The 23090-nt window shown below is 32.3% G+C and overlaps 4 protein-coding genes across 13 annotated transcripts; 2 read left to right on the forward strand and 2 right to left on the reverse strand.

Annotated features, from left to right (window-relative positions):
- Positions 4571-8935, forward strand: LOC105162539 (polygalacturonase). The gene is made up of 10 exons (XM_011080590.2): positions 4571-4954; positions 5674-5808; positions 5901-6068; positions 6174-6194; positions 6768-6975; positions 7186-7267; positions 7399-7507; positions 7958-8074; positions 8203-8631; positions 8760-8935. Exons 1-9 carry the CDS (start codon positions 4643-4645, stop codon positions 8422-8424), a joined length of 1374 nt encoding a protein of 457 aa, XP_011078892.1. The 5' UTR covers positions 4571-4642; the 3' UTR covers positions 8425-8631; positions 8760-8935.
- Positions 10587-13123, reverse strand: LOC105162540 (1,4-dihydroxy-2-naphthoyl-CoA thioesterase 1-like). 10 transcript variants are annotated; one of them, XM_011080597.2, is made up of 6 exons: positions 12991-13118; positions 12424-12486; positions 11883-12002; positions 11535-11755; positions 11191-11382; positions 10587-11052 (listed from the first exon to the last, which is right to left on the reverse strand). In XM_011080597.2, exons 4-6 carry the CDS (start codon positions 11664-11666, stop codon positions 10900-10902), a joined length of 477 nt encoding a protein of 158 aa, XP_011078899.1. In that variant the 5' UTR covers positions 11667-11755; positions 11883-12002; positions 12424-12486; positions 12991-13118; the 3' UTR covers positions 10587-10899. The 10 variants fall into 10 exon arrangements, with proteins under 10 accessions (XP_011078899.1, XP_020549285.1, XP_011078895.1 ...); XM_020693626.1 differs by having other exon boundaries at positions 12874-13031; XM_011080593.2 differs by lacking the exon at positions 11883-12002 and having other exon boundaries at positions 12429-12486; positions 12991-13123.
- On the reverse strand, positions 16499-17293 carry LOC105162541. Its single transcript, XM_011080598.2, has one exon. The coding sequence runs from the start codon at positions 17147-17149 to the stop codon at positions 16835-16837; it is 315 nt and encodes a 104-aa protein (XP_011078900.1). The 5' UTR covers positions 17150-17293; the 3' UTR covers positions 16499-16834.
- On the forward strand, positions 19596-21893 carry LOC105162542 (zinc finger AN1 and C2H2 domain-containing stress-associated protein 16). Its single transcript, XM_011080599.2, has 2 exons — positions 19596-19912; positions 21011-21893. The coding sequence occupies exons 1-2, from the start codon at positions 19814-19816 to the stop codon at positions 21830-21832; spliced, it is 921 nt and encodes a 306-aa protein (XP_011078901.1). The 5' UTR covers positions 19596-19813; the 3' UTR covers positions 21833-21893.

Consider the following 23090-nt stretch of genomic DNA (forward strand, 5'->3'; position numbering starts at 1 on the left):
ATATAACACTTGTATAAACAAATAAATCAGTTATGGTCATTGGTACGACCTAACGATCTCACCTTTCCTTATCTTTTCGTAAGCCAAGGTACGACCGTTGACTAGATCCCTAATTAACAGACAATCCTAGGAACGTCCACAAGATTTAATCTATTAACAGCATTAAGAATTACAAAGGCCTGATTCTAATTAACAAATTCCTACAAGGATAATTCATTTAAATTAGATGCATTCCACATAACATAACTAACTACTTTGACATAATTAATTATACTATGTTGCTACTAAGCATTGAACTAAACAAACAATTACACTGATTTGTAAAGTTCAATTAGCTAAAGGAAACTTTCTTGATAATGAACAATTAGCCACATTATTCATAAAATCATATGTTTGTAATAAAGACACAGAGAATAACATGAATACTTATTTAACAAGTGTACAAAGAGCAAATCAGATCTCACAACAAGTTACGAATCAAGCAATCATCATTATAACTTTAACCAGAAAATAATGAATTTAGTCGGACATGTTAATGGAAGAACACACTAAAAAGTGAAATTCCATTAACCCCGGCAACAAATTAAAACTAAAAGAGAGAGTATGAAAGTGAAGTAATCTATTGAATTCAAAGTAGGAAAAAGTATTATTTTAGTCCGTTAAGTATGCCTAGTTTTAATTTTAGTCCGATAACTATGTCAATTTTTATTTAGGTCCAGTAACTTACGAAATTACTTACTTTTTATCCTCTGACAGATTTTCGGACAATTTTACCCCTATGAGTGCATATGGACTAAAACTACCTTTCAAAAGTTGCATAGGGGTAAAATTATCCGAAAATCTGTCAGAGGATAAAAGGTAAGCAATTTCATAAGTTACTGGACCTAAACAAAAATGGACGTAGTTATCGGACTAAATTTATAATTAGGTATACTTAGCGAACTAAAATAATACTTTTCCTTTCAAAGTATTCTCTTCAATTCAAAAGTGTGTCCTACAAATGGAGAGACTCCCCCTATTTATAATAAAAGTCTCCTACGAATCTAGACATAGGGGGGAGATAAGTACATGATTGGTTCTAAAAATGTTAATAAATCATCAATCACGTATTTAAAGGAGTCATTTCCAAAATCCAGCAAATCATTCATTTTTTTCTCTTGCGAAAATCATGTCTTTTTCTTCTTCATCCGTGTTGACCAAATCACTAAGCCTGGACACGTTTAGTCAATCCCGCAAAACTGCCTTGAAATCTTCTTTTCCCTTTTTAATGTATTTAATATCTATTTTTGGCTCGATTTTTCCATCTTTATCCCAAATCATCCCTTGTAGCTTAATATGTAATAAATTCATAAGATTAGGAGTATTTTTGGCTCAAAAAGGAGGATTAAATCACTATAAAATCATGACAATTTGTATAGTTATCAGCTTCATAGTGGCAAAATTACATTTTTAATCTTATGGGATAGAGAGATCAATATTTTTAGCCTTCTATGTTATGGATTTTAAAATGGTAATAAACATTAAAAAAATTCAATACATTTAATCATCTGCTTTACCGAATTTTATGGGACTAAATGTGTCGATTCTTCCAATTTTGAGATCATTTTGAAAATTTCATAAAATATAGAACCAAAATTTTCACATTCTTCTAGTTTGAGACAATTCTAAAAATCCTGTAATGCATGACTCCTGTGTCCTATGAGATTAAAATTGTAATTTTGTAACTTCAGAGTCTTAGAAAGCATTTGCAATAGCTTCTAGTTTTGTGGTGGAATAAGGTATAAAAAAAATTGTAAGTTAAGTAGTATCGAAAATTTAGAGTATTTGAAACAAAAATTAATAAGTAAAAGAAAGAAAGTTAAAGTTGGAGTTTTTTGGAAAACTAGCTTATATTTATGATTTTATCAATTAGCTATAGAAGTTGGTAAGATCAATTTATAGTTTTTGATTTAAATTAATTTAAAAGCAAAATTTGTAAATTAAAAAAAAAATACTATTTTTATATTTTTTTCGATAAGTTTTTATTTTGAACAGTTGCAAACGTACCCCCATAGAGTCTGAAACGATCACCATCTTTAGTACTTGATTCTTCCACTCTAATATACATCTTACTTTGAAACTTTGCCCTATTACATCACACCATCATCCAACGTATTCGACATTCAATCCCATAAAAGTGTAATATTTTATGTTGACCTAGTTAAGACATGTACAAGTAGGGCAACGTATAACAAATGCCTTTTCCACAATTGTCCACTTCTCAATCACATGCACAAGATTTTTTGTGGGTAATTTGTATGATGTTTTACTCAATCCGTTACCCTAATTTTTTGTTATAAACAAATTGTTGCTAATGGCATTCTAGGGTTTTTTTTAGAAGGGGAATAAATCAGAAGTAAGCAATTCAAACACACTTAACACGATGACAAATGTCAAGCTAGAAACCTGTCTTCTTCAATTCAGCCAAAATACCCCTTTTACAATATTACTTTGAAGCCCTATTTATTATACTGCAGAATGCATTTAACATGGGTGGAAAAAAAGTCAATTTTACCCCTAATCAATTAATCGACTACATATAAACCATATTTTTTTTTCATGGTTAATTTAGTAAATATATACAATTGTATGCGGTCTTACTTCAATCTTCCTTGTGAAATGTCATTTTTATCCTCGAGTGGCTTTTCCTTCACTAGGTTTTGACATTAATTTTGTCGTGCACTTTTGATTGACTCGACGTAACCATGATCATATGTTTAACCTAATTTACATCGAGTCTTCTAATCAAGTGCGAAATGATTATTCATTGAACCAAATTCTATCAAACTCAAAGAGCATTACAAAGGGTCTTTGGCGGTTCCACGTGTTACGAAATTTGTGGATGGGGTTTATGATATCACGTACGGGACTCCTTTAAGTGTAGTTTCCTGCTACGAATACGTGATCATTAAGAATTTAAGTAGAAAAAATAACAAAATTTTGTTCTACTTAAAATTATCCATAGATATGTATATTTTACCTTAAATGTATGATGGTAATATCCTTTGACATAAGATACTAATAATCCAACAAGTGAATAGGAGGTAATGATGATACATGAAGAAATGTAAGAATTAGTGCAAATAGTCTTTGATCTTATCACTTTGAAGAGACAATTAAGATAAGCCCCTTCAGAAACTTTATCCAAATAATTAAATTTATTATGTACCATACCTTATGCTAATTAATAATCAATGAGAATACAAATAGAGTTGAGGCGAAATAATAAGAAATTTAATCCTAAAAAAATATTTAGAATATTGAAAATGAGCGATATTAATATTGCTTCGCCCTCAACAAGCGAATTATTATAAAGAGAGTTAGAAGACGATAAAATAGTAATTGTTTACTATAAATATAAACAAAAACGTATATAAGTATCCATATAAACGGACTCCTAAAAAAAGAAATAACGTTCTTACCTCATACATGGTATAATCAATAACCACATTAATTGTACTGCATGAAACAACATAGTACTTCTCAACAAGTTATGATGCAAGCATGAATATATGCTTAATTATTAGCAGGCACAGGAGTACTTGTCTAGAACATCTTCATTACAAGTATTGATGATTCTTGATCACAAGTACATTAGATACATGTCCTACATAAATACACACAAATGTAATTAATTAATCTACGGCATATATAAGGATGTCTTTTTGTGGTTCATATATTCAATAATTTTAGTAGCTCAAATAATCTTCAAAATTGTTGATTATGATCATGCCTATGTCACAATGACGGAGAACATCCTATCACATGCCAATATATATATATATATATATATATAGTTTATTATACTCAACAAAAGAATTAATAATACTTCTCACAATTACATTAATACATGAGAAATTAATTAAAGAATACAAATAATTATTTAAAGATTATTTATAACGTAACACGTTCAGACGTGACATAACTATCAAATATAAAAACGTATCTTTTTTTGTCACAACATATAACATTTCGACAATTATGTGATAATATGAGAATTCAAGAAAATAAAATAACTATATCTATAGACAAATATATGTATATATCAATATTATTAATATTACATGTTATTAGCAAACATACGATGTAATTTAAGGTTACAACAGTCAAGAAGTATCCACTTGTTTCAAAACATATAAATTACTTTAATAGTGTATATATATATATATAAACTGATTGTCGTCTGAGCAAGCATGTATTGATCGATACTTTGAAAAATAAATATCAATTTGTGTAACTACTTTTGCATTACTATAATAATACTACATTTATTTTTTATAAATCTCTTCTTCAAATAAAACTTTCATCAATAACAAATAGTTGGCACGTTTTTGTGCAAAAGCATGGAGCAAAAAGTCAGCAACTGCTTTAGATACCATTTCGTCTAAATCTTCCCCATACCTATTTCCATATTAAAAGAGTCGTAGAGAACATGACACCCCCCCCCCCACCCCCCACCCCCCAAGACAAGAACAAATACTATAAATATACGAGGTATAGGCATGGCTTTGTCATAACATCCATACTACAATCCCACAAAAGGGTTTTCTGAAATCTTGATTATACAATCATCATTGAATTCACTAGGAAAAAAGAGTAAGTTATGGGGCTTGAAAAGCACATTTCGACGTTCTTGATCGTTCTTCTGTCCTTAAATTCAATCTGCACAGTTAACAGCATGGATCATGCTGATGATCGTGACTTAGTCGAAGATCATGATCATCATTACTCCCAACAAGAGTATGGGACGTATGGTTTTGAAGCTTATCCGTCGTATTTTAGACCCTTTGAGGGCATTAAAAACTTGGACAATTCGGCGAGGACGATGATCTTCAGAAGACTTGCTGCTTCCATTAAGACAATTAATGTACTCAGCTTCGGAGCTAAAGGTGATGGCAGCACTGATGATACTAAGGTAATTAATACATAGTTGTTAATTTGCATCGTTGTCAGAACTCAGAACCCATGCATGTACTTTAAACTTAAAGATAAAATTATAATTCAAATTAGGCTCGGTCATACCTGAACTTACATTACGTGAAACTAAACTTCTGTGATTGGTTGATATGTAATTGATAGAGTACACAGTCAATCACATAGTAAATGCAGTCACAGTCACAATATGACTGGTTTTAAATTTGCAAAACCTAGTTCGGTTAATAATGTTTTGTCCCTACAATAGAATTTCTTTGTCAAGTTTATTAATTTTTGAGTAAATCAATATCATGCTTAAATTACGATTTATTTGACTAAATGAACATCAAAATCTGCAGGTGTGCATATATCTTTGAAAAAAATTAATATATATATATATAATATACATACATATATATTCTGTTAATTAATTAGTACTTATGTTGCTATTACATTTTGTGATGTAAAAATGGATTATCATTTTATTAGGCAATGGAAAAAGAAAAATTGTAATTTTCGTCTAATTATAACTTAGGGGTGGAATTTTGAAATTTTAGCATTTTTAATCCAATTTTTTGCCGAAAAAACGCATGTGCTGGAGAGCCCTTTTTCCCAAATATATAATCTTTTTTTCTTTTAAATTTGCACATACAAGCATGAGCCCTAGTTTCAGATTTTGAGCTATATATATATAGATCATATATGTATATGTTGTTGCAGGCATTTGAGAATGCTTGGGAAGAAGCATGTTCATCTTCGGAGAATGTCACTTTCATCGTACCTCAGAGCAGAAGTTACCTTCTGAAACCACTTAGGTTTTCTGGCCCTTGCAATTCCAACATCATTAAAATGGAGGTAATTAATTAATTGTTTATTGAAAATGAATTAATTAATTGATGAACAAACATGAAATTTATTTATTTAAAAAAAATATTTAATTACTGCAGATTGGCGGAACCCTCATAGCATCCGATGATCGTTCCGACTACAAGAAAGACAAGAGACACTGGCTTAGGTTCGACAGCGTGGAGAATCTGGTGGTGGAAGGCGGTGGAACCATCGACGGCAATGGGAATGTTTGGTGGCAGAACTCATGCAAAATAAACAAAAATAAGGTGATCAGAATCATAAACATTAATAATCCACACAAAAATTCATTTTAAATATTCTTGCATCTTTATATCTATATACTATAAATAATTTTGTAATTTTTCTTGCAGCCATGCAAGGATGCTCCCACGGTATGCCACTCATCGTCTCTTTATATTTATGTCTTGCAAGTATTAATTTGTGTTATATATCATCATAATTATTTGTAGCAATATTCTATCTATATATGTAAAATCACGTTTTTAGTCGAAAGATGATTCAACATATTTACTCTTCTATTGTACGAAATTTTAAAAAATACTAGCTAAACACATTTAGTTATTTTTTTTATGAATTTAGTTATTTTTGTGAAAATTAAATTTGTGAAAACTAGCTAAAACGCATTTAGTTATTTTTTTATGAAAATTTCAAAAATAGCCCAAAATTAAGAAAACTCGGCACATTTAGTGTTGTAGCTTTAGAAGATTTATGGGGCTAAATGCGCCGAGCTTTTTCAATTTTAGTTACACTTTGAAAATCCAGTAATGCATGTGACTAATTAAAATGTTGAACCCCTATCTAATGGAACCAAAGGTATAATTTTGATCATGTAATTATAGGGGATGTCAATTTTTGTCTTATTGGAAATCATTTATGCAATTAGGTCGCGTAACTAAATAAATGACTAATTTTATCATGAATAATTTACAAAATTTGTGGTGCAGGCTTTAACCTTCTACAAGTGCACAGACTTGGTAGTAAAGAACCTGAAGATCCAAAATGCACAGCAAATTCATGTCTCCTTTGAGAGGTGCAAAAGTGTTGAGGCATCCAAGCTTGTGGTGAATTCCCCTGAAAACAGCCCTAATACTGATGGAATCCATATCACTGCCACTCAGGACATCCATGTCTCTACCTGCACTATAGCCACTGGTAAGTTAAATTAGTAACTTCGTCTTAATTTGGAGAAGTAACACTTTTCGTCCTATAATTTAGAGTTTTTTAATTTTGGTCCAACTGGTTACGTGGTGCTTACTTTTGACCCCATATCTTTCAAAATATAGCTCTTTTGATCACATGACACTTACAAGCTCGGGCCTTGTTTTATATTAACAAGTTAATTAATTTCATGACTTTGTTTAGGTGATGACTGCATATCGATTGTAAGTGGATCGAAGAAGGTTCGAGCTTCAGATATCACCTGTGGACCTGGCCATGGCATCAGGTTCGTTGGATTCAAACTCATTAATTTAATATGAACAGATTGATGGGTTTATATATAGTTAATTGTAAAATAAAATAGAAAATTAATCCCGACTATTTTTGTTTTATTTCTTTTTCTTCTTGATTCTGCAGTATTGGAAGCTTGGGTTCGGGAAATTCAGAAGCTCATGTCTCGGATGTTGTGGTTAATAGAGCAAAGCTTTCTGGAACCACCAATGGAGTTAGGATCAAGACATGGCAGGTAAATTTTACAGGGTCATTTTTAATATTTTCCAAGATTTCGACTATCAAAAAACCACACCACTTTATTTAGAGGAGATTCGATTTCCATTGTAATTTTGATCCTTTAATTATAGAGAATTCGGTATTTTGGTCCTTTAAAAAATGAAATTTACAATCTAGTCCATTATTTTTATAAGTTTCGCAGAGTGAGAACAGATCTTGTCCGATATTTGAAATTTGGGTGCAAAACTATAATGTAAGTCACGTGTGTTCTCAAATTTAAGCCGCACTTGACTTGCACGTACCAATTTCCGGCCGATTTAGAACTTTTCAGCAAAATGTATCCTCAAAAAAATTGCAAGTTTCATTTCTTAAAAAACCAAAACGCAAATCACCCATCTTGGACTCTATATTTCAAGACTCACCTTGTTTAACTTATTATGTTAATCAAAGTATATTATATTTACAGGGTGGATCCGGAAGTGCAAACAACATCGGATTCAAGAACATAGAGATGGAAAACGTGAAAAACCCTATAATCATAGATCAAAACTACTGCGATCAGGATGAACCCTGCCAAGATCAGGTATAGTATAGAAAAATCAAAAGAACCCTTCAACTTCTTTACAATAGATTAATGCAAGATATCAAGTTCTTGTCTGAAAAAAAAACATACGAAAACAATTTGATGTTGTCATATATATATTTCATCAGAGTTCAGCTGTCCAAGTGAAGAATGTTGTGTACGAAAACATCCAGGGAACAAGTGCTTCTACTGTAGCTATCGATCTCGAGTGCAGTAAGAGCTATCCATGCCAGGGAATTGTGCTGGAAAATGTGAATCTTGAAGCTGCAAATGGTGGAAATTCCGAAGCTGTCTGCAAAAATGTTGATGTTCAGAACTCAGGAAATGTTTCACCTGTTTGCCCTAATTAATTGAATTTCCAAGAACACTAATACATATAGCGTGTGTCTGTGTGCGTGTGAATTTAGGGTTTGTGTACATGTAGGAAATATACATTTAGACAGAAAAGTTGAATAAGGAAGATTATGCCAAACAGTCCTCTATTAGATCTCATGAAGACCAGAGGTGTTTCTTACAGCAGCCAACCACCAACTGATACATAGTACTCTCGTGACGAGGTAAGATTTATGTAAAATATGAGCATGGAATCATTTACTTACAAGAATTTTAGGGCCAGTTTGTTTATGTGTTTTCAGTTTTTGAAATGATAATTGAAGTAAAAACATGTTTGTTTGATTGGATTCAGGTTTGATGCATGGGAAGTCAAGAAAGCATATATATGGAGGACTCAACTGGTTTTCATGGACTGTTTCTTGCTGGAAATTAGGGCATAATTGAGTTTATTGGTGTAAAGGGTTAATTAGAATTATATTGGATTCATTTTTAATTATTATTCAATAAAGAGTACGTATATTAATTGTCTCTTATTTGTTATTTATAAGTTACGAAAAAAGCAAGGGTAGTTCTTTTTAATGATGTTGACGTTTATTAGAAGTATATGTGTAATTTTTTCAAAAAAGATAGGAATTATTTGCATAAATGATGTTTATAGTTTTAATTGTTCTATGTATAATTATCTAAAAAGCAGTGGTGTTTTATGTAAACAGAATACAGATCAAGAGGTGCAAATGTAATTATCTCTTAAATGCGGACACACAAAGAGCAGTGACATATAACTAAAAAACAAATCATGGCTGACTTTTAATTGCAATTTGATCCCTTGCTCAAAGATATAACAGTATTAATTGATACATGAAATAACTTCACAAGGTTGGGCAATTGGGCATCGATTCGATTCTTCTTGGATTGATAGCAAAAAGGAAAAATAGCCACCGCCGGCCATCGTAGTACTGAAGTAGGTAAAAATCCGTCTCCATTGCCATTGGGAAGTCGAGTAATTTATTATTGCAAAACCAATAAAAGCACAAAACCAAAGCCCCCACCCCCACATGATTCCTTTTATTCCGAGTTCCCACCAGATGTCAACCTGGTTGGCGGGTCGGAGCCACTGAAATAACCCACCACCTCCCCAATTTTTGTTAAACTCATTTTGCAGTATCATGAATAATGTTTTAGCTATGTTCATACTCGACTTATTTACACCTCTATTTAAATGTACATATATATAATTGAGGATGATAAAATTATATTTTTAATCTCATAAGATAGGAATTGTTATACTTTTGGTCCGACATTTTCTAAAATTAATATTTTTTATCCCATAAAATTAAAAGTCTTTATGATATAGTCCAAAATCTAACAAATTTGATCTCATAGGACTACTTCTATAATGTTTTTTAACTCAAGCCCTTGAGGACTGAGGAGCCCTTTGTAGGGAAGTCAGAAAAGCATATATATATATACACATGAATATAAATATTGATCCGGCTCTAATTCAGTGATCCCGAGTCACGAATTTGTCGCAGATAGCTAACTCCTCTAAGATCAGATTTTAGGTTCCCTGAGAATAAGACAAGAACAGTGAGCTCGTCGGGCACGTCCCTGACAATGACCCTCCGACACTCAAGTTAGGTTGATCGAGATAAAAGTGTGCGATCACAAAGTTCGATCTCAATAAATGCAGAACAATTACCTTTAATGACAGCGTTTCGAGTCTATATATAGGGCGCAGCAGGGTAGCGTCGACCAACCACGTGGTCTCATCCTACTAGCCGGCGTCCATGATCGGACGGCTGCAATTGTCCGGGTCTTCAAAGACAGGCGGATCCGAGTCGGGTCCTTTCGACCCGACCGAAGAAGAAGACACGGATCCTTACTTAAATGACTAAAACGCCCTTAATGATGGGCATTTTTGGTATTTTCCTAGCACCTCTTCTTAATCCCACATCAAATATATATAATACACTCAATTGCTTTTCATGAAGTTATTCTAGCTAGGGCGGCTGCAGTAAATTATTGATACGATTATGTACATTAATTCTTATGTAACTCAATAACCAATGTGTCGTGTATCTCATAAATATATAAAATATTGTTGATGGGTGTTCCCATTCGGGGTTTTCTTCCATTAGCAAACTTTGTTACATCCTTCGAACTTATTCTCATAAAAACGACAGCATTCTAATAAAAAACGACAACAGTTTACATTCACTATATTCAAATAGTAATCAAAATGCTTGTCTAATTCATCTACATTAGGCAGCCAATAATTCGGTAATTGATGCATCGTCTGTGGCCCTCTGCAATTCCTTAAATGTGATTTATTTTTCTCAAAAGCAAGATCATGTAATGGCTTTTATGGCTGCATCGGTAGGCCGTTCGAATCGATTTACTTTCTTTTAAGAATACAACAGAATTATTCTTCACCAGAGACAGCTATTCCACTCAGAGTTGACAGTTGAATACAGCAGAAGACCCAAATGTAGCTACAATTTTGCATATATTTTGAGGTTCTGAGCAGCATCTCTGGCAGATTCCGGCACAGGCAAGTTACAAAGAACAGTGACTCTTGATGACGAAATCAGCATTTTGATCTCAGGCTTTGAGGGATCACATTTGGAGAGTTGCACCTCCCACAACTGCTCAGAAGTAGCATTTTAGCGAGATCAAGCAAATCACAACACCTGATTACGATAATAATACTTTGTTTTCCTTTTGGGGTTTTGTCTGTAGTGTTTGTGCCGGGTGAAATGATAACAGAGAATTAAAAGGTTTACCTGAATGGATTTGCCAATGTTGACCGGTGTAGCCTCAGCAACGATAAAGTCACCTTCCTGTGCACTTTTTAGATGATTGATGCTGAGATGTATACCGGCTACCCTGTGGAAACCTGAGGCGATGTGAGCTCCTATGCTTGCCAAAGCCTCGGCTATAAGTGCTGACACTCCTCCATGCAGCACTCCGAACGGCTGCCCATCCAGATCTCAAATGCTCAACTCAGCAGTCAATCAGTCGCACACAAACACACATTGACATGTATGTTTGTATATATATATGTGATTATAAAGGTCAGCTATGGAGATGGAATCAACATAAAACAAGTGAATGGTAGGAGTAACACCTGACAGCACTTTGAAGTGATAACAAGGTGGCCTGAAACTTTGTGGGCAGAAAGTTCATCAAGTTCAAAGCCAAGTGTGTGAAGGGGGGCATCCAAAATCTCAGTATTTGGTGGTGGTTGTGGTTGGTCCATCCTTCTGCTTTTTGGTTGATTCTTCTCAACTAAGTTGAAATCAGTTGTTTCCTTCAATCTTTTTGGTATGGTATTAATTGGTGACTAACCTTATCATAGAAAAATAGGTGAGCACAGCCATTTACATCAACAAGGTACGGTTAGAAGAGGGGGCGGGAAACCTTTACCTACAGGAAGTAAAAAATTCGCTATATTTAGTATATTAGATTAGATTACCTATTGACGACTTAGGCAATTTGGGGAGAATTCTATTAAGTTGTTCATATTAGGATGAGGGACCACATGTATAATGCATTAAACATCCAAAACATGCATTAGCACTAGAGCTGGTTGACCCTGAAAATCGCATTCATGGCACAATGAGTAATTGCTTGACTCTTCTAGAAAGTGAATTTCCATCTTGCATCTTCTCCAAGCAGGAGTTAATTTCAATAACTTATCAAAATTCATAAGTTAGTCTATTTCTATTTGTAGAAAAGTCATAGTTCTATGAAAACAAGAACTTATCAAAATTCATATCAAGTCAGTAAAATTCATGTCAACTTCTGAATCTTTCAAAATGTAAAACCAAACGAGTTTATACAAATAAGTACAATGATCACTTCTAAAGATTTAATCAGATAACGGGGTGCCTTCAAATAACATTTAATCGAGTATATAACCGAGTCTGCAAACTTGAAGCATATGCCCGAAAAATTTGAAGTGTTGTGAATCTTTCAACAGAAACAGAGAAATATCATCATATTTAATTTATTACCTAACGAAAACTCCAAGCAATTTCACCTCAATTCCTTAGCTATGTAAAACTTCCCTCCTTTCCCTGTGTAAAGGTATAAAATCAAAATGCTTATATTATATTATACTTCTACCAATCAAAGATCTGTCTTACACTGATAATCAAATACACAGAGCCAAAGAAAAACCATTTAACTCGAAACACGCAAAAACAAAGAACTCCACAAACCCAGAAGATTGCTATATCTGTGCTCACAGAGAAACCCACATAATCAAAGCTAAATCCCAAAACATGAAAAATCCCAAATGAGGGCAATTTGACCTAATAAATCAAAAGACATTGATCTAAAAGTAAACTATTAACATTGAACCAACCACTTCATAAATCCCGCAGACCACTACTCATAAACCAGCCTAAAGAACAACAGGACAACAATTAAAAGGGTACACAAATTGAAACCCGGATCATTACAGAGATTGAAAACAGGGCATAACAGAGTCAAATTATTGGCATGGTCTGTTCTTCGATTGACATCAAAAAAATGAAAGTACAGGCAGCATCAAGAAAACTCAGCCTTCCAGGTCGTACTGAAGCAGGTAGGTAAATCAATCAATCCGGTGGTGGTGGTGGTGGCGGCGGCGGTGGAGAGAGTAGAACGTGTAAGGGAAGCTGTACTGTCCAGTGGGAGGGACTCACTAGTTATATTTATTGAGCAAGTTAACTCACCCCTTGTCATGTACTATTAAGGGGATATGTCACATTGATTAACTATGTTGGATTAGAATTGTGACATTGTTCTTATTAGGTGGGTCGGCCATGACATTTGAAGTCAGAGTTTTGGTTGTTTGATTGTTACATATTCTAATCTTTTGTCAGGTTTGTATTTAAAATTTTGTACTATTGTTTGTTACCTATTTTCCTTTGAGGTTATGCATATGGGAATATCTGGTGGGAGTAAATATAAACTTTTGAAGATATCTATTATCTCTTATGATATTTATATATTATATTGATAAAATAGAATTTATTGTACGAATTGAAAAGAAATTACTTATAGAATGAGTTGTAAATAAGAAAATGACGAAATAGTGATAATTATATGTAGTGAGTAGATGTGCTACAGGGAGGATTTTCTATTTCAAAGGTCGTTAGAAAAACTGTTCCAAAGGCAGGTACAAATTTAAATTATACAAGTCGTTTAAAAAGTCATTATAAACAACAAACTATTTCAAAAATTCATGTTGGGAATTATAATATCTTAAAATTCGGGTCCCGACTCATACCAAATTTAAATATATACAAGTATGTATTTGTGAGTCATATCAGACGATATGATTTAAAATCACATGGCTTGACTCAAAAATATATCGTTTTGAATGATTACTCTTATGTTCCAAGTACGACATATCGACATCTAATATCCAATAAGGCTAAAACTAGGCCAAATGTATTCTTTAATAAGTGTGATCATATCTAACGATTTTATCTAAATTTTGTTGGCCCTATTAACCTACACAGTTCAATAATGTAGGATAATAGTTACATCAATGTAATACTAATATTTATTAATATACTAATTTATTCCATACTGCAAAAATGTATCAATGTCAACTATAATTTTATTTTTTTTATGTATTTCAATTATATTGTTCCACATAATTGATATATTTTTAGAACATTAAATTGTCCAACACGGGATTTTTTTTGTTACATTTTAATGAAAAATAATTAATTGTCAGATATAATGGCTTTTCGAACAAAAAGGAGCAAAGCGACATTGTTTTGTTATTTTAGATTACCTTTTGTTATTTTAAATTTAGTTTTTTCAAAAATCTAGTCACTTAATCTATTTGTAGGAGTTGTTCAAGAGGATGATGGAGGCACGCCAAAGACAGCAAAACGGTGATCAAGACCCTCCATTGTCTTCTCAGGACTCCGTGGCCCTGAATGAGTAATAGGTGTGGCTATTAGCAGCCGGCGTCTGAAAAAGGGGCCAAGTATTCGGTCTCAACTCCTAAGCCCACCACACGGTTGTTGGACCATCAAAGCCTAGCAGTTTCACTGCTCCATCATCCTTGCCACCACAATTGTCGCGTCCCGATCTTGATGATTGGGTATCGAGGCTCAAGGAGTGGATGCAATGGATGGATCCCACCTGACCTGATCCTCTAGTGCCCCAGCCTCTAGCTGATTCCCAGGTACGCGACGACAATTAACACGAGGCTGAAGAGGATGTTGATTTAAATTAGGATTTTTTTTAATTATAAAAATACAATGTAAAAACAATATTTTTATTTTTGTAATTAAATTATTTTTATTTTTTTGTTATATTATATGCTTTTTTATTTAATATTGCATATTTAAGAAATTAAAACTACCTACATATAACAAAAATTTCAATAATTTATTTTAAAAAGATAAATACAATTAAATATTAAAAAAATATTTTTTTGGTCATTGTATTTGTAATGACTTTTGGAATACGAATTACTGTCACATAATCTTGAAGCCATTACAACGATCTGCAAAAGATGGTTATCAATTTTGGAAAGGGCCGTCCCAAAAGCCGTTACTAAAGCAGTGTAAAAAAAGTAACAAAGACAGATACAAAACCAAAACCAACATACCATAAGGTGTTATAAAGATCGTTACAAAAATTATTAGAAAAAAAATACAAAACTTGATACAAAAACCGTTATAACATAATGCAAGACTGTTAAAAAGTGTAATCGAAAATCGAGCCAAAGTGCAAGTCAAACCATACCTATATGTGTTGCAAAGATCGTCCCAATAACAACTAAATCAAAATTAATTAAGTCATTCCAAAAGCAGATCCAAATTCATGCGTGGCCAGTAAAAAGACCGTTACAAACTGTAACAGTTTTCAAGCAAGCCATTGTAAATATTTGTAACGCAGAAAAAAAATCGCGGTAGGGATGTCCATTACAAAAGACGTTACAAATTTTTAAAAAAAGTTAGAAATTAATAATGTGGCAGTTACAAAAGTCGTTACTACAAAAAAAAATTTTTGTAGTGTATAATATATTATTAATAAAAATTCCTAAGCAATTTTTGCATGTATCCAACTTTATATACGAAATACAAAATATAAAAAATTAGTTGATAAAAAAAATAATAATTTAGATGAACTGATGAACATATTTTTTGTCTTATACAATTCATTTTAGATTGAAAACTATATTGAGGTATTTAATTTAAACTGATATTATTTATTAAAAAATAAAATATTAGTTGAATGTATTCTTTGTATAATATAATTTATTGTAAATCGTAAAATGATATTGCTTGATGAGAAAATTAATAATTTAGTTGAATGTATTCTTTGTCTTAAACAATTCATTTGAGATTAAAAACTACATGGAGGTATTTAAATCTAAACTGATATTATTTATTAAAAACTAAAATATTAGTTAAATGTATTCTTTGTATAATATAATTTATTGTAAGTCGTAAAAAGATATTATTTGATGAGAAAATTAATAATTTAGTTGAATCATGGAAGAATTTTAATTTCTTGCGTTTAACAAATGAAAGAAGGAGTACAAAAAAATATCGATAGTTTGCAATTACGTTATTTATTTTCTTTTTCAGTTGGTGGGGCGGGGTACATGGCAGGTCTCTTTCGGGTGGGTCTAGTAAGATCGTGACAAATGCTAATTAATTTTTAAATCTTCGTGATTCCGCTTTGTGCACATGGTACGAGACAATTTAGTTGAGTTAATAAAATTTTATATTGGAGTCATAATCAGCCATTAATACTTACGTGTGGAAGATAATCGTTATTTTAAAATATCAACAAGTACCATGATTTTTTATTTATACAACTTTATAATTTTAAGTTTTATTTGATTTATTTTTTTCACTTTATACTTACCGATATTTATGCTATTGATAATTTAAGCACAAATCACTCAAATATCTATATTATTACATCAAGATTTGTTGGTTTTTTCTAAAAAAAAAATAATTACATATATAATTACATCGATATCTCAATAAATTGAGTAATGCATAATTCTAATAATACATTAATATAATTAAATATAATAAATAAATTATAATAATTCACATAAAGTGAGACAAAAAAATGCTGATAGTATTTTCTTCATATTTATCTTGATTATTTTTATTTTTTTTTCACTTTTCACCCTTAATACTATTTTCTGGGACTAAAATATCAAAAAGAAAATCTATCGGAACTCAGCAAATGAATAGTTAACAAAATTACAATTGAGGACAAAAATATAGAATAATACCTTTTGTAGCATCAAAAATCCTAATTAATCTCTATAATTCCGCAAAAGATCTCCTATCATACTTTTTTATATTAAACAAATAAAAATTATAGAAATTCACATATAATTTGCGACGGAGCCGTTCCGAATGGAGCTTTGCAGCAACCCTCAGTATCTCATTTCTTGGCTTCTTCACTTGCTGCTAGCTTTGGTTGCTCCTCCTTGGGCGGCGGTGGAGGTGGTGGCGGAGGCGCCGTCGCTATGCCGGCGTCTATGCAGCTGCGGCACTTCCTCTCCACCCATCCCTCAATGTCATGTTCCCCTGAGCCGCCAAAATGCTGTCCGCCGCAGAGCCGAGCAATTATACCCGCAATAACTCCGAGGATTGTGATGGCCGCCAGCACCACTACGAGTTTCTCGATTGAGCGGTGAGTGGAGTGGCTGGGCTCCGCCGCCTCCACCACCACCAGCGGCGGCAGTTGACCTGACATTAATGCGAGAGTTAACTACGAATAACAACGTTTGATGAGGAGAGAGAAGAAACAACAAACTGTGCGTGTGTTTGAGGGAGAGACAGAGGGCATAAAAAGAGGTAGATATGATTAAAATCTCAATTATTACAGAGATATATTGTAAGAACAAAAAGAAACTTTTAAAAGCAATGCCGTTATGCCCACAATCGCTTTTGTTCTTAATTTGGATCTTCTTTATTTATAATAATAATAATAATAATTTGGATCTTAAAATTATAAATACTAACTTGTTTTTCTAACACTTCTAACCTTTTTTTCCTTTTTTACTTTTAACTTTTATTTCCGAACGCTCCAATTTTTATTATTATATAACATATAAATTTTTTGACAGATAACTACACAACACTCCACAGAGGTTTGGTATAATTACATGTAAATTTTATAAGACAGTTTCCACTCCACCGAGCGGGGTTGTGGCAGTCAATGCTCGTATTTCTATGCGGCGGAGTGCGTCCGGTCCTTTTTGACCAGTTGGCTATTTTGTCATGTTGCATGCAGTAAGTATTGTTTTGGGAACCACTTCATCTCTCCTCACCCCAATTAAATTTCACCTACTATATATGTATCATCACATTTCATTTCAATCAATGCTCTCCTCTCTGCACATTTTATTTAGGGTAAATTACACCACATTTTTTTTTTAATTTATTGTAATTATGAATACTTTATTATTATTTAAAATATTATAAATACCTCTATAATATTTGATGAAATTATATAATTCTTAAATTGAGGTATGAAATTATTAACTTTGCATTTACTATATTTTTTTATTTTTTAAAAAATTAAAAACTTATAAAAAAACTGAACGGGTGTATGATTTTTTTTTAAAAAAATTATCTACTTAGTTCATAAAAAAAATAAAAATTTTAAAAAATAATAAAATTATAAAATTTAATCCACAAGGGTATTTTAATCAATTAACCACAAAAAATGAATGAAAACCCAACGGATTGAGCTAATTACTAGACGAATATTAAAATTATGGGGTATTGGTAATTTTCAAATAATAAAAAGGTATTTACAATTATGCCAAACTTAAATGACTTACTATAATTTACACTTTTATTTATTATGTTCACTGCATTGCAGTGTGTGGGCCACTCACCACTCAACTTGTAATATAAAATAATTTATTAATTTTTTTGAAAAAAAAAATTATAGTAAGATGAACTGAAAGACTCAGCTTGTTTAAAGACAAACCACCTGCTTTGACACGTGGTTTTTATGTGCATATAATAAAATAAATTTTTATACTTTAAAATATATTATAAATAAATATAAAATATATAAATTAATACATTATTAACAAAAAGAAAAAAAATAATTTATCAATTAATGTAAATTTTGAAAAGTCGAATAAGTTACTTATTTTAATATAAAGGATATTTTTAACTTCATAAAATTTTTTCCAACAAAAAATTGGGAATTACGATGTGATTTCGACTTTTTAAAACTTATTTTTAATTTGAATTCTCATTGGTGGTTTTATAAATAAATTTTTTAAATTATCACTTTTAAAATGAAAATTAAATGTGCAGTTCTGGACGGTTTTAATACTTATGACAAAAATAAGATGTTGTGACTGGCAAAAATCGAAAAATAAAACTAGTGTTTGTATATAGCAAGAAAAAAAAAACAACATTATGCACCATAGACCACCAACACTCTCCACAACTCCATATTTCTTCTAGAGAATCTCCTAATTGTTCCAGAGCAACTAGAAAGAGATTCTTTAACCAGAAAGGATTTGGTGCAGATGTAGGATACCTATCCAAAAGTTTTCGCAACTCAATCATAGATGATGGAATCATCATAGATTTGACCTTTTCGAATTCTGTCTGTGCGAAGAGATAAGAGGAAAAGGGGGAGGAAATAAACAGGGAGAAGAATGAATGAAAATTTGAGACAATCATCAGATGGGCTTAAAACTTGAACGAGTTTAAAAAATTAAATATTTTTTTTTTTTTTGTATAAAGTTCAAATAAAATTTTTATAAAATTGGATTTTGTGATGTGGATCCTTGATAACATATGAATTCTTAATTATATAATTCGAATATGAAACTCTTACAAAAAATTAATTATTTTATCGAATTATTATGTATATATAATTTACAAAAATTAATTATATATTTAGTGATGCGGTTTAATTTTTGATGATTTTTTTAAGTTTTATAGTAAAATAAATTAATAGTGTAGTACGATTTTATTCTAAATTTAGAATTACAGTTTAAAAATAAATTATGAAAAATAATTCGATTCGATTTGACTGGCACGATTTTGGATTGTTTTAAAATTTTTTGATCACCCCTATATGATGGTTAATATGATATAATAGTAAACTTTTGGAGTGAAGTGCAATTTACACTTTTATTTCTTTATTCAGGAAGGAAAAGAAGGAGAAGAAAAACGGAGCAAGACTTTGAATAGAGGAACTCCCCAAGTTCCGATTACGCGCTGTTGTTTTCTCTGCTTCAGACGCGGAATTTCGGGCAGGGGAGAAATCTGACCTTAATTCCCCATACTCAGCCTCGATTCCAGGGAATACAATTCCTTCTCTGGAATTTCAGCATCATAACTCTGATTCCCGGGATTATTTGGTTCCTTTTTTAGGAAAAGAATGGGGACTCCGGCAATCCCAAATCTCGGGAAACACTGCAGCGTTGACGATTGCCGCCAGATTGATTTCTTGCCGTTCACCTGCGATTGCTGCCGCCAGGTATACCTGTAGTTTCATGTGTTTATGCAATTGATTGATTTGTGTGTTTTGTTTTCTTTTTTGGTTCTGCAATGATTTTGATTCTGCTTGAGGAGTTGGAATTTTATGGTTTTTCCTGTTGCGTGATCGAGAAGAAATATGTGGATGTTGTGCTTCAAAAGAGTGTCGCAGAATTCTTTTTGTGTAATAATTAAGAAGATTTGGATATGTTCTTCGATTAGAAGATGTTTTCCGAACTGAAATTTTGTGAGTGGGCATGAGTTGTATTAATGTTTTGATTTAGTTGAGACTTTATGAAATTTACAGCGATCATACTTCAAAAGAAGTGCAGCTGACTATGAACTGATGAGCAGAAAATTAGTTTTGTTGCATGCAACAGTTAGAGGAAATATATAGAGTCGTGGTTTCTAATCCTCCGCACATATAGGTCTCTGTTTCATATATGTTGTAAATAGGAAAGTGCCTTTTGTTTCTTTTGCTCTGTGACTCTGAATGTCACTGTTGTTCATTAATGTTTGTTTCTCATCGTCTTCCTAGCTATAATATCAATGCTCGTCTGAATTTTATTGGTTGGATGGTACTTGTTTGTTGAAGTCATTAGATGACTTGTATCAATCTATATTATCTATACTGATTTTTTCTATCATGCAACATGCTTCCAAAGCAAAGTTCATTGCTTTCTCTTGGTAATCTTTCCATATTTGTCAGTTACGCTTTTCGAAGTCTTGCTATGAGAAATTCGAAGACGATAAATTCTCGATTTACACTGAGCTGTGTGGAAGATTGGAAGACACCTGCAGTAATACTCGTCCATACATAATTTACTTCAATCAACCCACTTCATTTTTGTTATCTATTGATTGTTTGTCTGGCAAGGCTCGAAGTTAGTGCTGGTTGTATGTTTTATGATCTGTTCTTGGATTCTTTCTCCCCTGATTTTTGGTTATTGCCCTAGCCAATGATTTTAGTTGTGGTGTTATAGGTTAGGATGGTCTCTATTGTTAATTGTCCGATTTATTCTGCTCATTAATGCTGTACGATGCAAATACATTTAGAATGTTTCTTCATATGCTAATGTCTATTAGCAACCTCCTGCAGATATATTGTCTTGAGCATCGGAGCTACAGCAGACACCAATGTATAAAAGCCAAGGAATGTAATGTCACTGTTGTCATCTGCCCCCTCTGCGCTAAAGGAGTTCGCTTAATTCCTGAGGAAGATCCAAATATTACTTGGGAGTCACATGTAGACGTTGAGTGCGACCCATCAAATTATGACAAAGTGACAAAGAAAAGGACATGTCCTGTACCTGGATGCAGAGGGATTCTAACATTCTCAAACACGATTAAGTGTAGGGATTGCAGTGTCGATCATTGTTTGAAACATAGGTTTGGACCAGACCACAATTGTGCTGGACCTAAGAAATCTGAAGTAGCTTTTCAGTTTATGAGATTATTAAATAGAAGTAGAAAAGAGGAGCTAAACCAAGCTCCAGGTGCATCTTCATCAAGTTGGGCTACAAGTTTCTTCAAGGCAGCTTCATCCGTTCGAGCGACAGCTGAAGCTGGAATGGCTGGAATGGCTAGATTTACACCGTCATCTGTTCGAGCAACAGCTGAAGCTGGAATGGCTAGATTGAGCGTTGAACTCAATCAAGCATTAGGCAGGGATGGAGCGGTGCAGAGCAGCACTGTCAGCCATACTGAAAATGCAACTGGACAAATAGAAGTGTGTCCACAATGCAATTTGAGATTCTCTACCATTGGGGCGCTGGTGGATCATGTGGAAAAGGTCCATGACAGGAATGGGATTATGAACATGGCACTCGATGTCTGCCCCAAATGTAGTAAAGGATTCCGCGATCCTGTTACCCTCGTAGACCATGTTGAGAGGGAACATGAAGGTGTTTTAAAAGCCTAATCGGAAGTGTTGGTCAAAATTTGAAACTGTGAACAGAAAGCTACTTATTCTGTCTTTTGCATTATTTAGAATTCACATACATGTGAAGTGCTTATTGCGAGGCCAAATTAGGCCTTCCTTTTGACTAATATCAATTTATTATAAAAAAGTTTGAACTGCGCCAACAAAGGCTACACTCTGTGCACACTACAGGACAAGCGACGTGAACTACTTCAAAAAATTATTATTCTTGTTCATGGATTAGTGCAATTTTTAGATGGGCAAAATATCATTTTTAGTCATGTACTTATGGGGTTTTATACTTTTTAACTTTTACATATTAAAAAAATATATTCTAATTTTCAAAATATTATGAGGTTAACAAAGTTGATCCCGTAATTGCTTGAGTCCTGTAATTAAATATTAGCACCACATTTAATTCTTTAATTTTGTAAGAAGACACACTTAGTCCCAAATTCGCTAGCGATTGAAGATCCGATTGGAAAAATGGACACATTTATTGTGGGACTAAATGTATTGACCTCATTATATTAAATGATTAAACGTGTTTTTGCAATATAAAAAAAAAAAAAGACTAAGAATACAATATTTCTGTAGTTACCAAACTAAAAATGAAATTTTGCCTTTATGAATATCCTATTTCTAGCAAGAAAAGTCTCTGGTTATATCATTTTTCATAACAAGTTAAACATATATTTAAGTTTATGACATAATTATAAGTGAGCTAAATTTAGAAAAAATAATGTACCCAGAAATTTCGACACATTCACTATTCTTTACATGGAAATAAATTATTTTACAAAAAAAAGGTAAAAATATAATTATAATGAGATCCGCACATTGTGCTTGAATCGTTATGACTGTTTGAGCGGGGTTTTATGAATTACATTTATAGAAGTCGTACATTTGTATGGCAAATAAGTTAGGATTATACTTACCCAAAGGAAATAAGCTGCAATTATCAAGAATGTACATTTATTGCGCATTATTATAGCATTTCGTTGACTATTTTTTTTTAAAAGTAAATTACAATAACATTCAACTAAGCTGTAAGTGAACTTACACAAACCACTCGTCACTTTTGCAAATGAACATTAATGGGAATTATTTGATATTTGAAAGAAATAAATATTTACTAATATTGCTTTGCGCGATAAATACTTTCAAAATATAAGAACAATCTATTATAGATATTCAGACACAATATAAATCTAAATCAATTATCAACGTGGAATCGTATTAAATATAAAAATTCTTG

Source organism: Sesamum indicum, linkage group LG5 (genome assembly GCF_000512975.1).
Source record: "Sesamum indicum cultivar Zhongzhi No. 13 linkage group LG5, S_indicum_v1.0, whole genome shotgun sequence".
Taxonomy (NCBI): Eukaryota; Viridiplantae; Streptophyta; class Magnoliopsida; order Lamiales; family Pedaliaceae; genus Sesamum; species Sesamum indicum.